The sequence below is a fragment of the Lampris incognitus genome, chromosome 1, assembly GCF_029633865.1.
Source record: "Lampris incognitus isolate fLamInc1 chromosome 1, fLamInc1.hap2, whole genome shotgun sequence".
NCBI lineage: Eukaryota > Metazoa > Chordata > Actinopteri > Lampriformes > Lampridae > Lampris > Lampris incognitus.
Window position 1 is genome coordinate 115,562,011 of NC_079211.1, and position 16,394 is coordinate 115,578,404.

The 16,394-nt window shown below is 43.2% G+C and overlaps 1 protein-coding gene across 1 annotated transcript in view; it reads right to left on the reverse strand.

Moving 5' to 3' along the window:
• Positions 1–1,761: 1,761 nt before the first annotated feature.
• parp8 (poly (ADP-ribose) polymerase family, member 8) overlaps positions 1,762–16,394 on the reverse strand; it is a 171,958-nt gene continuing 157,325 nt past the window's right edge. Inside the window, exons 19-26 of the mRNA XM_056273523.1 lie at positions 14,245–14,293; positions 13,734–13,846; positions 12,564–12,636; positions 9,127–9,196; positions 8,862–8,938; positions 8,674–8,743; positions 8,209–8,293; positions 1,762–4,991 (exon numbers count right to left, since the gene is read on the reverse strand). Of these exons, the coding sequence (XP_056129498.1) occupies positions 4,889–4,991; positions 8,209–8,293; positions 8,674–8,743; positions 8,862–8,938; positions 9,127–9,196; positions 12,564–12,636; positions 13,734–13,846; positions 14,245–14,293 (640 nt within the window). The 3' untranslated portion in view covers positions 1,762–4,888. The remainder of the gene's footprint in view (positions 4,992–8,208; positions 8,294–8,673; positions 8,744–8,861; positions 8,939–9,126; positions 9,197–12,563; positions 12,637–13,733; positions 13,847–14,244; positions 14,294–16,394) is intronic.

Consider the following 16,394-nt stretch of genomic DNA (forward strand, 5'->3'; position numbering starts at 1 on the left):
GAATACGCCAGCTTTGATTTGGAGTAAAATAATGTAACCCAGCCAGAAATAATGGGTTAAAAATTATTTAAAAACTATATAAGTTATAAATATTAATTTGTTTAAAGTTCATGTTTTATTTTATAGTTATGATTTATTACTTGGTTAAAATCGGTTACCTCTATCGGCTCCATTCTTACCTGCCTCGATTGATCGAGTCTAGGATAGAGGGCGTGTCTGTGTGAATAGAGAAGGGAGGGGCAGTGACACGAGACGAGAGCGTGGACGCTGCGAGAAGCTTATCAAGCGATTCGCAGCGTGTGTGAGCTTGGTAAGAGAATAAAAGAAACATTGAGAGATAAAAACAACAATTTTAAAGTGGCTAATTGACCTTTCGCAAAGTACCGCCCCAGAACGGTGCTTGTCCAATCCTACCTTAGCAACGGTCCGTCAAGCTTTCAAACACAACAAAATGCTGAAACGGCTTGCCTATGGGATCTGCAAATCGGATACTAGATGTCTGAAAAGTTTGGAGGGGGTGTGTTTCTGGAAATTCTCCTTCCAAAGTGGTTTTGTTTTTACTCTATTAGTTTTTCATTTCCGCATACCTGTCTAGAACTGAATAAATCTCAACAACAATAGCAGTACGCATGTTACTAGACAGATCAAGTAGGTCCATCTGCAGCCCCACAGGCCTTCTGGTGTGAGGCGCCCACTCACTGCACTATTAAACTACAAGATTCATATAAAGAATTCTGTAGTGAATGCTCCTCCAGCTGGGAATGCGCCACAGTCAGCAGACTGTCCTCCAACAAGATTTCCATCACCAGCCATCATTCATTCATTCATCTTCAGCCACTTTTCCGGGGTCGGGTCGCGGTGGCAGCAAGCTAAGTAGGGCACTCCAGATGTTCCTCTCCCCAGCAACGCCCTCCAGCTCCTCCTGAGGGATCCCAAGGCGTTCCCAGGCCAGACTGGACATGTAGTCCCTCCAGCGAGTTCTGAGTCTACCCCGGGGGTCTCCTCCCAGTTGGCTGTGCTCAGTAAACCTCCAAAGGAAGGCGCCCAGGAGACATCCTAATCAGATGCCCGGACCACCTCAACTGGCTCCTTTCGACGCGAAGGAGCAACGGCTCTACTCCGAGCTCCCTCCGGATGTCCGAGCTCCTCACCCTATCTCTAAGGCCAAGCCCAGACACCCTACGGACAAAACTCACTTCAGCCGCTTTTATCCAAGATCTCACCCTTTCCGTCACTACCCAAAGCTCATGACCATAGGTGGGGCTGGAACGAAGATTGACTGGTAAATTGAGAGCTTTGCCTTCCGGCTCAGCTCCCTCTTCACCACAACGGTCCGGTACAACGTCCGTATCATCTCCATCCCCAACTTTTATCATAAAATTGATACACATGAAGAAAGGTCAAATCGTAAATATATTTCAAAGTAAGAGCTCTAGCATAACCAGTTTAACTGAATAAACATAACTGAATGAACATACTTCTGAAAAGTTTTCAAGCATTCTAAAAACTAGAACACAAAGTTATAACAACTTGAGTTTTTGCTAAAGCATCACCAACAATGCTACAGAATCTTCATAATGCATGTATTGATGTGTGTTTGGCTGAAACATGTAGTTGTATAGGTGGACAGGAGCTTCCTGGAAGCAGCTGCCTTTATCAAATGGTACAACTGAAATGAGTATTTGACCAATCAGACTACTCAAATGAAACTACCTTTGGTGTAAAGAGGTCACATTAAGAAACTTCAACAACAGATTCTCATTAAGTTGTTTGAATTTAATGAACATAAACAATTACATAATGTACTATTTTCAGAAATTTTAAAATGCCCAAAAGACCCAAATCACTTGCAAAATAAGGAAAAAGCTGTAAAACCTTAATAAGGAAAATATTTGGCCTCCTTGTTGTAGCAATATTTACATCATGTACAATACACATAGTCATATTTTCACCATTTTCCAATTTCTATAAGGCACCAAATGCTAATCAGCATATTTTTCATGATAGTTGTGCAGAATATAAACTAAGATTCAGATTATATCCGGCAAGTCAAAATAACACTTTAAAAGTGAACTGAAGAAAACATACTGCTGACCATTGTGTGTTCTGATGTCCCATCACTGGGAAAAAATTACTGCCCCATCCTCTTCATTTGCCTGAATATTGTAGGGGCTGAAACTTGAATATTGAGGTTGAAAATTTAAACAAAGTGAACTTTGTCATCGTCAGGAAGTCAGTTCTTAAAGTGATGTGGACCAGTGGGGTCTTATTCACAAACACCTTTGTTGGAATATGCACTGGAATAACAATGGTGCAAAACTACTACTACTACTTTTGGCTGCTCCTGTTAAGGGTCGCCACAGCGGATCATCCGTTTCGATCTCTTCCTGTCCTCTGCATCTTCCTGTCACACCAGCCACCTGCATGTCCTCCCTCACCACATCCATAAACCTCTTAGGCCTTCCTCTTTTCCTCTTCCCTGTCAGCTCCATAATCAGCATCCCTCTCCCAATATACCCAGCATCTCTCCTCCACACATGTCCAAACCATCTCAATCCTGCCTCTCTTGCTTTGTCTCCAAACTGTCCAACCTGAGCTGTCCCTCTTATAAACTCGTTCTTAATCCTGTCCTTCATCACTCCCAATGAAAATATTAGCATCTCCAGCTCCACCCCCTGTCTTTTTGTTAGTGCCACTGTCTCCAGACCATACAACATAGCTGGTCTCACAACCATCTTGTAAACCTGCCCTTTAACTCTTGCTGGTACCCTTCTGTCACAAATCACTCCTGACACTGTTCTCCGCCCACTCCACCCTACCTTCACTCTCTTCTTCACCTCCTGTTACTTTGGACAGTTGACCCCAAGTATTTAAACTCATACGCCTTTGTCACCTCTCCTTGCATCCTCACCATTCCACTGTCCTCCCTCTCATTCACGCATAGGTATTCTGTCTTGCTCCTACTGACTTTCATTCCTCTTCTCTCCAGTGCATAACTCCACCTTTCCAGGCTCTCCTCAACCTGCACCCTACTCTCACAATAGATCACAATGTCATCCGCAAACATCATAGTCCATTGAGACTCCTGCCTGATCTCGTCCGTCAACTTGTCCATCACCATTGCAAACAAGAAAGGGCTGAGCCGATCCTTGATGTATCCCACCTCCACCTTGAACCCATCTGTTATTCCTACCGTAATAATAATTATGCAGTAACAATAACAATGGTGCAAGACTATCTTTTCTTAACATATCAACTTTCTTTTTATTGACAAGGAGGAATTTTTTAAAACTTAAGTATGTAGCTATGCCCTATATCTGTACTTAACAGCTTTTGAATGATTAAAAAAAATACCACTGTTCTTAATCTGCTTTAAGTGGTCCGTGCCTTCTGACACCTGCTAGCATTAATTAATAGATCTGCCATTTTATTGTCAAGCCTTTGTTCTGTTGGAACGACGTGAGCTGAACTGGCAGGGAAAGTAAAAAACAATAATAAACATGTTTTTAAAATTGTGAACCAATATCTGACAGACAGACAGGTGGTCGAGTGAGTTTCATGTCTTTTAACTACACTGTGGGGTAAAAACAGATGACTCGGGTAACAGATCTGATAAAAGATTTATCCCTTTGACCATTTCCCAGTACAATTCAGATATCCCTTTTTTATAATTAGTATTCCAGATGAGAAACGTCCTTAACTTTTGGGTAAAGTGTCATTTCTCCGATGGCTAAAAACAGACTGTGCTATCAGTACATCCCCAAGAAATATTCATAAGACGGCGAGCTACACGAGGCGCACACTTCTCTGACCGCTCCTAAAGACAGCACAGCAACAAAGAACAAGCCGCAAACACCATATTAAAACAAACATACCCAAAATCAAAGGAATTATTTCAAATGCTTATGATGAAGAGGAGCGAACTTTACAGCCACCCATTTGTCAAATCTCAAACTGAAACACAACGCTCCCTTGCCTGCAGGTTCTAACACGGTGTGGAGCATTGTTGGCTTATGGACAGCAGTATAAAACCACCTGCAGGCCTGCTCATAGAGGTGTCCCCAAGTGAGTTCAGAATACAGTGTAAAACCACCTGCAGGCCTGCTCATACAGGTGTCCCCAGGTGAGTTAAGAAAAGTGTGAAACCACCTGCAGGTCTGCTCAGACAGGTGTCCCCAGGTAAAACCACCAGCAGGCCTGCTCAGACAGGTGAGTTCAGAATGTCCTGCACTATTCTACATCATCTTACAATTACAATGTCATCAATCAATATCCTGATCCCACTCATGTGTCACGTGATAATTCTTTTTCTTACTATTGACTGGGTTTTTTCTTTTTAGGGGAAAAAAAATATAGACCATGAACAGTTTGAGCAAATATATAACATTAAAAAATATAAGTGCATATGAACACTTTCAAATATACATTAAGTACATTGTAAAAAGGTACAATTCTTAGTAAACAAGATCAAGTGGTACATTTTTTTTTTATTTCCTGAAAAGGCCCCTTGACTGTAAGTGGAAGTCTCAAAATATTCACAAAGGCTCTACCATTTTAAATATCCTCTAAAAAAAAAGCAAGGTTGGCCATCAGTTCATCTGATGCTTGACACTTTCTTCAGAAAGTGAGAAATTTCCGTATTACATATAAATCTAAAAAAAAAAGTTTCTTACTAATAGCTTTTGTATCCTATGTTGTAAATAGAACTGGTTCCATAAAAGGACTTTAAACACAGTAAGTATTTTAAGATTCGGACCCTCTGCAAGTTCCCTTCTCTTTCCTCGCTCATTGGAACACCTCAGGATCATCATCTGCTCATAACTCCAGTATTCTCCAGGGGTTACAGGGCAACAAGCTGGAGAAGACGGCAGCATGCGTGACAATACGCTCATCCTGTTGCCGTCTGGTTGCCAATGACTCGGAGGATCTCTCGATGGATGCCCGGCTCTTGTGTGTTGATACTTGTATCTCCCACCTGTCCATCTTCATAGCTAAGCATGGAAAAGAAGCAAAGTTCTTGTCCTGATTAATTTAATTCAGACTACAATGTCCCTTATGAATATTTCCTTCCTTCCTTCCCTGGAACCATCCATTCAGCCAACTGTCATTTATACCCCTTTAACCCAATTCAGGGTTGCACATTCAAAGATTTTTCTTTATCTTTTATCATGACACATTTTTAATAATCGCCTTGTTGTGAGAGCATGGCAAACAGTTAACATAATACCGTAAAACATGGAAAGTTAATTGTGTTGTTATGTGCTTTTACATTGGGGGCTACAAAGTAAGTTCCCACTTGTACATCCCAACATGTGGAGTGATGTGGTTTTATTTATTTCTGGGGAGTTAAACATATCTTAAATTATCAAAGTTAAACAGAAAATGGATATCTGGAATTTGAAGTGTTCAAGCACCACTGCATTTACCAAATTTCATAGGTGTCAGTTAATTAAACATGATTATCTTCAAGAGATTTACTTGATTATACTCGTGCCCTTCGAAGACTCTGTAGAAAATCAGAACAACAATGGAAGGCCAACAAGTCCGAATTAGCACATAACACCCTTAAAAACCAAATGTTAACTTACCAGAAGGCAGTTAAGGATGTGAGATCAGCGTACTTCTCTGAACTAATAACAAGAAATAACCACAATCCTAAAGTTCTCTTCAGGGTAATTGACTCTGTTATTAATGGTCCCTCCACTCCTTTTTGAACCGGTTGTTGAGTTGTCCAAAAAATCTCTCGCTCATTTTGTAAATAAGATGGAGAAATTTAGGTCCCAAATCCAGCCTCGCTCTTGCATTCATTCCATTCCCCATGTTAATTCTGCCTCTTCCATCCATCCATCCATCCATTATCCAAACCGCTTATCCTGCTCCCAGGGTTGCGGAGATGCTGGAGCCTATCCCAGCAGTCATTGGGCGGCAGGCGGGGAGACGCCCTGAGCAGGCCGCCAGGCCATCACAGGGCCGACACACACACATACACATTCACACCTAGGGACAATTTAGTACGGCCGATTCACCTGACCGACATGTCTTTGGACTGCAGGAGGAAACCGGAGCACCCGGAAGAAACCCACGCAGACATGGGGAGTTCATGCAAACTACACACAGAGGATGACCCGGAACGACCCCCAAGGTTGGACTACCCCGGGGCTCAAACCCAGGACTTTCTTACTGTGAGGCAACCTGCGCCATCGTGCCACCCCTCTTTCACCCAGTTTCAACCAATTACCATTTCAGTGTTGGAGAGTACAGTCTCTGATATGAACTCCTCCTCCTGCATCCTAGACATCATTCCCACTAAGCTGCTCAAGGAGGATTCTTCAACTATCAGCCCCATTATTCTGCAAATTCTTTATAATTCTCTGGCCTCTGATTCGTTTCCAGACAGTTTTAAGCATGCCACTGTTCACTCATTGCTGAAGAAACCTAATTTAGACCCTCTGTCCCTAAGTAACTACAGACTAATCTCCAAATTGTCTTTTCTGTCTAAGGTTCGGGAGAGTAATTTCTTCTCCGTTGATTTATTTTATGAACACTGCTGTTTTTAATAGTTTCCAGTCTGGTTTTAGATCACTTCATAGTACCGAGACAGCTCTAGTTAAGGTCACTAATGACCTGCTGCTGGCTGCAGACAGAGGTGATTACTCGATTTTGGTTCTTTTGGACTTGAGTGCAGACTTTGACACGGTTGATCACAACATCCTCTTACATTGCTTAGAGACTTGGCTCTTAGCTTATTACGCTCTTACCTCACCAAGAGAACCTTTTCTGTTGTTCTGGGTAACTCTACCTCCTCGGTGGCTCAGATGAGTTGTGGTGTCCCTCAAGGCTCACTCGTTGGCCCCCTTCTCTTTTCTATATACATGCTGCCCAAGTCATTGGCCAAGTCATTCAAAATTATGATGTGATATACCATTTTTATAATGATGAAACTCAGTTATACATGCCACTAAAGCCCACAGACCCTAGCAAATCTCACAATTTGCCTCGCTGACATTAAATCCTGGATGTCCAAAACTTTTCTCAAATTTAATGATAAGTCTGAGGTCATTCTGTTCGGTCCCACAATTTCCATCGGCCGATTTGTTACTAATCTTGGTGGTCTGTCAGGTAGTCTTAAGCAGGCTGCTAGGAATCTTAGGGTAATATTCAATGCTATCCTCAGTTTTAATAATCAAATCAAACATGTTGTTCAGTCATGCTTTTTCCAGATCAAGCTAATCTCCAAAATTAGGTCATTTCTATCAATTGCCGGTCTGCAAAAACTTGTACATGCTTGGGGTGCCTGGGTAGCATAGCGGTCTAGTCTGTTGCCTATCAACACCGGGATTGCTGGTTCAAATCCCCGTGTTACCTCTGGTTTGGTCAGGTGTCCCTAGAGACACAATTGGCCATGTCTGCGGGTGGGAAGCCAGATGTGGGTATGTGTCCTGGTCGCTACACTAGTCTCTCCTGTGGTTGGTCAGGGCGCCTGTCCAGAGGAGAGGGGGAACTGGAGGGATTAACGTGTTCCTCTCATGTGCCACGCCACCCTGGTGAAACTCCTCACTGTCAGGTGAAAAAAAGCAGCTGGAGATTCCACACGTATTGGAGGAGGCATGTGGTCGACTGCAGCCCTTCCTGGATTGGAAGAGGGGGTGGACGTGACAGGGACGGCTTGGAAAAGTGGGGTAATTTGCTGGATACAACTGGGGGGGAAAATTCCATAAAAAAAAAGAAGCAAGGGCATCCTCCACCATCTGTAGTTCGTACAAAATGCTGCTGCTTGGCTCATTACCGGGACAAGGAAGCATGGCCATATTACTCCTGTGCTTGCCTCCCTAACCTACTGGTTATTCCCAGGTCTCGATTTGTTACAAACGGTGATCAGGATTTTGCTGTTAGAGCCCCCACACTATGGACCTCTCTTCCTGTTGAACTAAGACCAACCAAGTCTCTCAATTCTTTTAAATCTCGTCTCAAAACTTTTCTTTTTATGAAAGCTTTTGCAAATGTTTGATATTTGTTTTTATTTATAATGTATTTTTACTCTTATTTGGTTTTCCCCCTTTTTTGCCTTGTCTGGTATTTTTTTTTTTTTGTGAAGCATTTTGTAACATTGTTTTAGAGAAGTGCTTATATAAATAAAATTATTATCACTTCAAGATTAAAAATGTATTGTACATTCTATTGAAAACAGACACTGCTATTTATACTTACACGAAGAAAAATCTTGTACAGACATGGTCTGTGTTCGGAACAACCCAGATATCTCCATGCTTGTGCAGATCTGGAGAAGTGATCACTGCAAGAAAGTACAAAAGACAAAAAAATGTCTCGTGTGGATGGCTGCAGAATGGAAGATAGCTTTTATAAAAACCTTATCCTTGACCATCATTAGCATGTTTGTACATTTAGCCATTTGCCATAACATTAATACTACAAGGCAGCAAAAATGGCGATGGAGACGATCACTTTAGGGAAAGTCTCTTTTTTTATATTCCCAAAAATAACAGTGCATGGTCAGCAGCAAAACAGTTTCCTTGGTTTTAGACGGGATTCAGAGACATGCTCAAGGACTCTACCACTGGGTGGCTTGGTGCTGCTGGGGACATTTAAACAACAGACATTCCAATTCCCGAGCCGTTCTGTTGCTCTTGTTTGGGGAAGTTTGACAACTCTTACCTTCACATAAGGCTATGCACTTCAAATTGCGGCTTTGCAAGAACTGAGGTTGTTGACCTTTCTTTTGTGACTGTGAAGGGAAAATGAAATGCATCATGGAAACGTGACATGTATTTTAACCAATATAATTACTTCCTTAGCTTTGCTAGCTAGTAGTGCTATAGAAATCCAAGCTTTGTACTCGTTACCTGCACATGTAGGTTGTTCTTGCTGTTCGTTGCTGTTTCGTCCTTTGCAGTAGCTTTCTGCTGCTTTTTGCTCATCCCTGTTTGGATTGAGTAACAATAACACACGTCTGGTCTTAATTTGTACCACCTCACCTTCTACCTAACCAGTGGAGTTACAACAAGAACGATTAAAGTAACTGACAATGAGCGCTATTTATGTCACGCCATCAATTATTGTGTAACATACTTCAACAGTGTGTAGTGTATTTAGTGTGGTAATTATTACCTGAGTAGCCGAAGGATATGCTTGACAGAGGGCTAAGATAAATTCCATTTCCATAGATGGCACCGTGCAGCTGTGCAACACAAAGCAACGCAGTTTAGTAAGGGACGACCCACGACAAGGTGTGTGTCCAAGTATCTGAACACTTCCGCTTCATGTCGGGCGGTCCACCGCCTCTGCGTCTTGTGTTAAAATCTTTCAACACACACCTTGGAGTGGATTATCCTACTTATTCCACAGTCGCTACCAACGAATTACAATAAAAGCAATTACTTGTTTTTTGTTGTCGATCGTTTACGACTCAAAATTAAAAGTTCATGAAGGAAAGATGAGCTGCCAAGCTAACTTTGAACGTTCAATGTGCTTGCTACTGAGACAGTGTGTTGCCATGGTTACACAGCAAACTGCTGGCCAATGCATGAATTTAGAACAGCGACTAAACTTTAGCCAAACTACGTTTGCGTTATACAGTATTAACGCACATCCTCCAGCCAATCAGAAACCAGCAGTCTCTGGAGCCCGATATGCTAACCTACAGGGAAACATTTTGTTCCTGATTTCAGGAAAAAAACAAAACAAAACAATGATTTTGTTCATCTACATTTTGGGTACAATCACTTAAAATTCATTAAGTGTTTGATTTAATTGACCATAGGCTTCTGTTTTACTTTAACATTTCTCAAAAATGTGAGCCATGTGCAGTCTCACAATACATGCGAAATGCATATGTAAAAATACATGTTAAAAACATATGCACCAGTGGCGGCTGGTGCTAATATTTTTTTGGGGGGGGGGGGGGCAATTTACCTTGGCACAGCACACCTGACAGCTGCTTTAATGTCCACAGTCACAGAGTTATTAAGAAGGACAATGTAGCCTATAGGTTTTATCAGGGTTCGTAGACGGTGGATGATTGACAGTCGAGATGAGGCGTCGTGGTGGATGTGAACATGACTGACAGCCACGAGAACTGTCCAATCACATTAGATCAAAAAACATTAAAACAATTCCAATTCACTGCCAGTAAAAGTGGGAGTGTCTGGGGTGCACAGAATTGCGCCCCCTGGAAAATCTGAAGAAACCAATCAGACAGCAGCCTCAGGTCACCTGCTCGCCACAAGTTTGAGGTCTTACATAAGGTCTCGTTTGGCCGGTACCCCTCACCCAGGAAGTATATGTATTCAGACAGAAATCAACCAAATACCATTTGAACCAATATTTAATGGTGGCTGCTGACAGGCGTTCACAGACTGAAAAACACCTTTATTGCATCATTATTTGCATTATCCAACTACATTATATTTAACATGTTTAAGAAGATTTCCATCTCTTGATATTTTAAGGGGGCGGACCCCAGCGCCCTCTACTGGCCAGCCGCCACTGATATGTACCATGAGTTTTTCAAAGGAGAAAAAGTCTCTCCTCAAGGGAAATGAGGCCAGTCATGGGGTGACTATGTTTACAAAAGCGCTACCTTGCTTGGACAAGGGCAACTTGGGCCATTGATGTTGAACTCCAAGAATACTGGAGGGGAGGGATGTCTGTCTACGTGGGACAGTAACTGAACAGACAAGTGGTTGGTAACTGCTAAAAAGGAAGTCATGTGGGCTTATGGCAAAATGTTTTCTGTAATTCTAAGGTAGAGTTGTGTGGGCTTTTTTAAATGTAGGTTTTTCCATATACTGAACGTTTTTATTTCTTCTGTTGTCTCATGGGTCAAAATGACCCATAACAGTGTTTGTTTAACAGCAGAGAAAAGACCCTACACGATATTTTTTCAAGCTGAAATGTGATGACTATTCCTAGAGTGACCCCAACATTAGAAAAAGGTAAACATTGTTTTTGTTCATATTTGCATGAAAGCTGTACACAACGAGGGTATTAAGATTGTCTAAGGGTCATGTGTGACCCTAAGACATGTGTGGGTCATGTGTGATTGTATAAAAATGAGTGGCGACCACTGATGAAATGTAGTTTTTCGGCACCGTGAAGAGGGAAAACCCAGATAGTCACACAGTTTGTGATGAAGGACAGGTTGTTTCTTCCTGCAAAATAGATTTGGGGTTTAAAATTAAATGAAGCTGCTTTAATTTAGAGGTTTAATTAAGGCGGGTCATAAATGACCCTTAAGACAAGAGCAGTATGCAGGATGTGTGGACAACACAAGGGTTAAAAAGGTGTAGTTCAGGGGCGTCCGGGTAGTCTATCGGTCTATTCCGTTGACCACCAACATGGGGATCTCAGGATCGAATCCCCGTGTTATCTCTAGCTTGGTCAGATGTCCCTACAGACACAATTGGCCGTGTCCGCGAGTGGGAGGCCAGATGTGGGTACGTGTCCTGGTCGCTGCACTAGCGCCTCCTCTGGTTGGTCGGGGCGCTTGTTTGGGGCGGAGGGGGAACTCGGGGGGAACAGCCTGATCCTCTCACGCGCTACGTCCCCCTGGTGAAACTCCTCACTGTCAGGTGAAAAGAAGTGGCTGGCGACTCCACATGTATTGCAGGAGGCATGTGGTAGTCTGCCGCCCTCCCTGGATCGGCAGAGGGGGCGGAGCAGCGACCAGGACGGCTTGGAAGAGTGGGGTAATTGGCCAAGTACAATTGGGGAGAAAATTCCAAAAAATAAAAAATGTGTAGTTCAGCTTAACACTTAATTTCTTTAGCAGACAATTTGACAACTGCTCGGAGAAAAGTTCATAATATGAATGAACCCTGACATTCCTCTTTATTTCTAGTGATCGAATCTGTGGCAAATTTAAGCGTTTTCTACTAAATAAAGCGACTACTGTACATTTCTTACCACTATTCAAGCTCCCTGGATGATCACAGGAGGATAACTGTTGTTAGTGAGGGAACCGATCCCTTAACTGAGTGCCTCATAATTGAGGCACTCAATTATGGTGCAATTACATGTGGTGCTGATGCCAGCAGAAATCCCTGGAGCAGCAGCTGAGCTCATCCTGGACAGACTAACGTTGTGTTCCCACCAAACGCGAAGCGACTTTTCACCTCGCTTTACGTGCGCGAGTTTGATCGCGGGATCATTTGTTTTTAATTCGCGTTACTAGCGCAGGTTTGGCCACAGGATCGAGTACGCAAACCCGGGACAATCAGCTTGTCCTCCATTTTCTGACTCAACAGGAAGCCAGGACGTCAGCGATGTCAGGAGAATCTCAACGCTGATAGGCTTTCGCGACACAGTGGTCATGCAAATTTCTCGCTCAAGTTCAATATTTTCATTTCGCGCGAATACACGAAATTCACGTATTTGCGTGTATTCGCGTCTTTGCATTGACTTTATATGCAATCTCGTCGCACGAAAAAAATGGCTTCGCGTTTGGTGTGAACACAACATAAGAACTGTCTATGTTCCGCACATGAGTAGTAAACACAACATCACTGTATTGTCATAACATTGGTGTGTCATTTTTGGATCATTACCTGAAGCCTGGTGTTTGAGGCCACAACAAGTCCGTTCCTCAGAATTGAGTGCCAGTTCTCTATATGAGAACCACTAAGAAGAGACATTGATTCTTTATTACTGCTAATGAAGCTTGTTGTTGTGACAGTTTTGTGATTTCTTTGGTGGGAACACACAACACAAAGCTAAAACAAGGACGGTAACAGAAATAAGAATCTTTTTGCACATTGCTGATGCAGTTTGTGGATGACATTGTGATCTGTACTGAGAGTAGGGTGCAGGTTGAGGAGAGCCTGGAGAGGTAGAATTATGCACTGGAGAGAAGAGGAATGAAAGTCAGTAGGAGCAAGACGGAATACCTATGCGTGAATGAGAGGGAGGACAGCGGAACGGTGAGGATGCAAGGAGTGGAGGTGACGAGGACATAGGAGTTTAAATACTTGGGGTAAACTGTCCAAAGTAACAGGGAGTGCAGAAGAGAGGTGAAGAAGAGAGTGCAGGCAGGGTGGAGTGAGTGGAGAAGAGTGTCAGGAGTGATTTGTGACAGAAGGGTACCAGCAAGATTTAAAGGGAAGGTTTACAAGATGGTTGTGAGACCAGCTATGTTATATGGTTTGGAGACAGTGGCACTGATGAAAAGACAGGAGGTGGAGCTGGAGGTGGCAGAGTTGAAGATGATAAGATTTTCATTGGGAGTGATGAAGAAGGACAGGATGAGGAATGAGTATATTAGAGGGACAGCTCAGGTTGGACGGTTTGGAGACAAAGCAAGAGAGAAGATTGAGATGGTTTGGGCATGTGTGGAGGAGAGATGCTAGGTATATTGGGAGAAGGATGCTGAATATGTAGCTGCCAGGGAAGAGGAAAAGAGGAGGTTTATGGATGTGGTGAGGGAGGACATGGAGGTGGCTGGCGTGGCAGAGGAAAACGCAGAGGACAGGAAGAGATGGAAACGGACGATCCGCTGTGGCGACCCCTGATGGGAGCAGTCAAAAATAGTAGAAGTAGTAGCTGATGCAGAGTACAGGCTTACAACCTTATTTTCGGAAATCGATGTTTTTTTTTCAAATTCAGACAGTGTTAATTAACAGAACAAACATCAATAAAACCTCCTTGATACCATTTTATATCATTCAAATATTGTTTAAAAGATTCACAAATTCACACGAAACACAAAACTGGAAACCTACTGGAAAGCAAAGGTGCTCCCAAAAAGTGTTTTTGCAGCTCTGAAGTTGGACTCTTTGGCAGGTGGACTGCTAAGCAGGAGGAACTGGTGTGGCGTGTGCATGAACTTCAGTTGCTATTAACCCAGGAAACAGAGGAGGGAGCCACTTTTATCTCGTGTCATTTAACATGTACTTTTGTCCCAAACAACTTAAGCAGGAATATTAAGAGGGAACACACAAAGTAAACATAGATGCTTGTTTATGGGCCTCACAGAAAAATTTAAGAACACCGTCAAAGTCCAAGATACATATCAGACATACTTAGGAAATATTAACCGAACATTGCAAACTCATTTACTTAGTATATTACAACACAAGAAAACTTTGCAAACATATCCCTTTAGATAACTTTTGCTGACAGATGAAATCAATATGCAAAATCATTCTGAGAAATGTAACTGGTGAAAGCAATGCAATTTGATTGCAATCAAGTTTTCGATCACAGTTCATAGAATAAAAGGGTGTCACTTACTCTGGGTACTGGAAGTTTTACAATGTGTGACCTGTTACTGGATATAACCCTGGGGAGACAAGAGCACGAGGTTACTTCCAACATAGGAGGTGCAGTCATGATCCACCTGGACTGAATGAGCTGTGGCTGTGCAACGCTTAAAAACATTTCACTGGACATTCTTATTGTGCAGATCACCAGGTGACAAGTTTCCTTGCGGACACATACAGGCCTGGAGGCTTGCCGGTAAGGAAAACATTATAATTCACTGAGCTACTTTCAATAATAATGTTCATTCATTCAGTTGGGTTGTGGTGGCAGCAAGCTAAGTAGGGCACTCCAGGCATCCCTCTCCCCAGCAACGCCCTCCAGCTGCTCCTGGGGGATCCCACAGTGTTCCCAGGCCATATTGGACATGTAGTCCCTCCAGCGAGTTCCGGGTTTACCCCGGGGTCTACTCTGAATTGGCCATGCCCACAAACCTCCAAAAGAAGGCGCCCAGGTGGCATCCTAATCAGATGCCCGAACCACTTCAACTGGCCCCTTTCGACGCGAAGGAGCAGCAGCTCTACTCCGAGCTCCCTCCAGATGTCCGAGCTCCCTCCAGATGTCCGAGCTCCTCACCCTATATCTAAGGCTGAGCCCAGGCACCCTATGGAGGAAACTCATTTCAGCCGTTTGTATCCGTGATCACCCTTTCGGTCACTACCCAAAGCTCATGACCATAGGTGAGGGTTGGAAAGAAGACTAACTGGTAAATTGAGAGCTTTGCCTTCCGGCTTTTTTTTCCCCAATAATAATGTTAATAGTTAATACCGTGAATTGAAAGTACTGTCACAATTCAAAGTGCTGTCAAAGAATTGGTAGCCAAAAACGCCTATCATGAAACACTTTACTAACTTGAGGACTGTAGCCCATTTTCCTAAAAGCATCATGAGGCCTCACTGGTAATTCATCAGTGAATTTGCTTGTATGCTACATTATTGTTTCTGGGCTACAACAGTCTACAAATCATAATGTTACATGTAAATAGTGGAGATGGAACAAGCTCGAAATGCCAATGAATAATCCAAACACAAAACTACTTTGCCAATAAAGTCTTATTGTAATAAAGGGATTTGCGGGGGAAAAAAATTGTAATGGAGGTGTCTGGATAGTGTGGTGGTCTATTCCATTGCCTACCAACACGGGGATCGCCGGATCGAATCCCTGCGTTACCTCCAGCTTGGTCGGGCGTCTCTACAGACACAATTGGGTGGAAAGGAAGATTTGGGTATGTGACCTGGTCGCTGCACTAGCGCCTCCTCTGGTCGGTCAGGGCGCCTGTTTGGGGTGGGGGAGGTGGGGGGAATAGCGTGATCCTCCCACGCGCTACATCCCCCCGGTGAAACTCCACATTGTCAGGTGAAAAGAATCGGCTGGTGAATCCACATGTATCGGAGGAGGCATGTGGTAGTCTGCAGCCCTCCCCGGATTGGCAGAGGGCGTGGAGCAGTGACTGTGAGGGCTTGGAAGAGTGGGGTAATTGGTCAAATGCAATTGGGGGGAAAAGGGGGGGAATCCAAAAACAAAGTTGTAATGCAGTGATTTAGTCACTACAGAATAAAACGAACTATGCTTCAAACTGCAGGTGGGGAGGTGTTGCTAGTTCACAACTTAACGACAGTAATTGTGAACATTCACTCCGACGACGGTTTTGAGAAATGTGTTCGGAATCGGTCTCTCATTCACTTTTCCCTACATATGGAACATTCAAGTCAAGTTTATTTGTACAGTCCAAGATCACAAGATAGGACCCAAGACCTTCTTGCTGTGAGTCAACAGTGCTAACCACTGGGCCACCGTGTCAAAGAGAGGAATGTGGAAGGACAGATGGTGGTGGATTTTGCAAAAAAAATTGAGATAGCTGTGATGAATACATATTTCTAGAAGAGGGAGGAACACAGGGTGATGTATAAGAGTGGAGGAAAGTGCACACTTGTGAACTATATCTTATGTAGGAGGTGCAATCTGAAAGAGATTGGAGACTGCAATGTGGTGACGGGGGAGAATGTAGCTAGGCTGCATCGAATGGCGGTCTAAAGGCTGACTTTGGAGATCAAGAAGAGGAAGAGAATGAAGGCAGAGCCAACGATCATATAGTGGAAGTTGAAGAAGGAAAACTGTTGTGT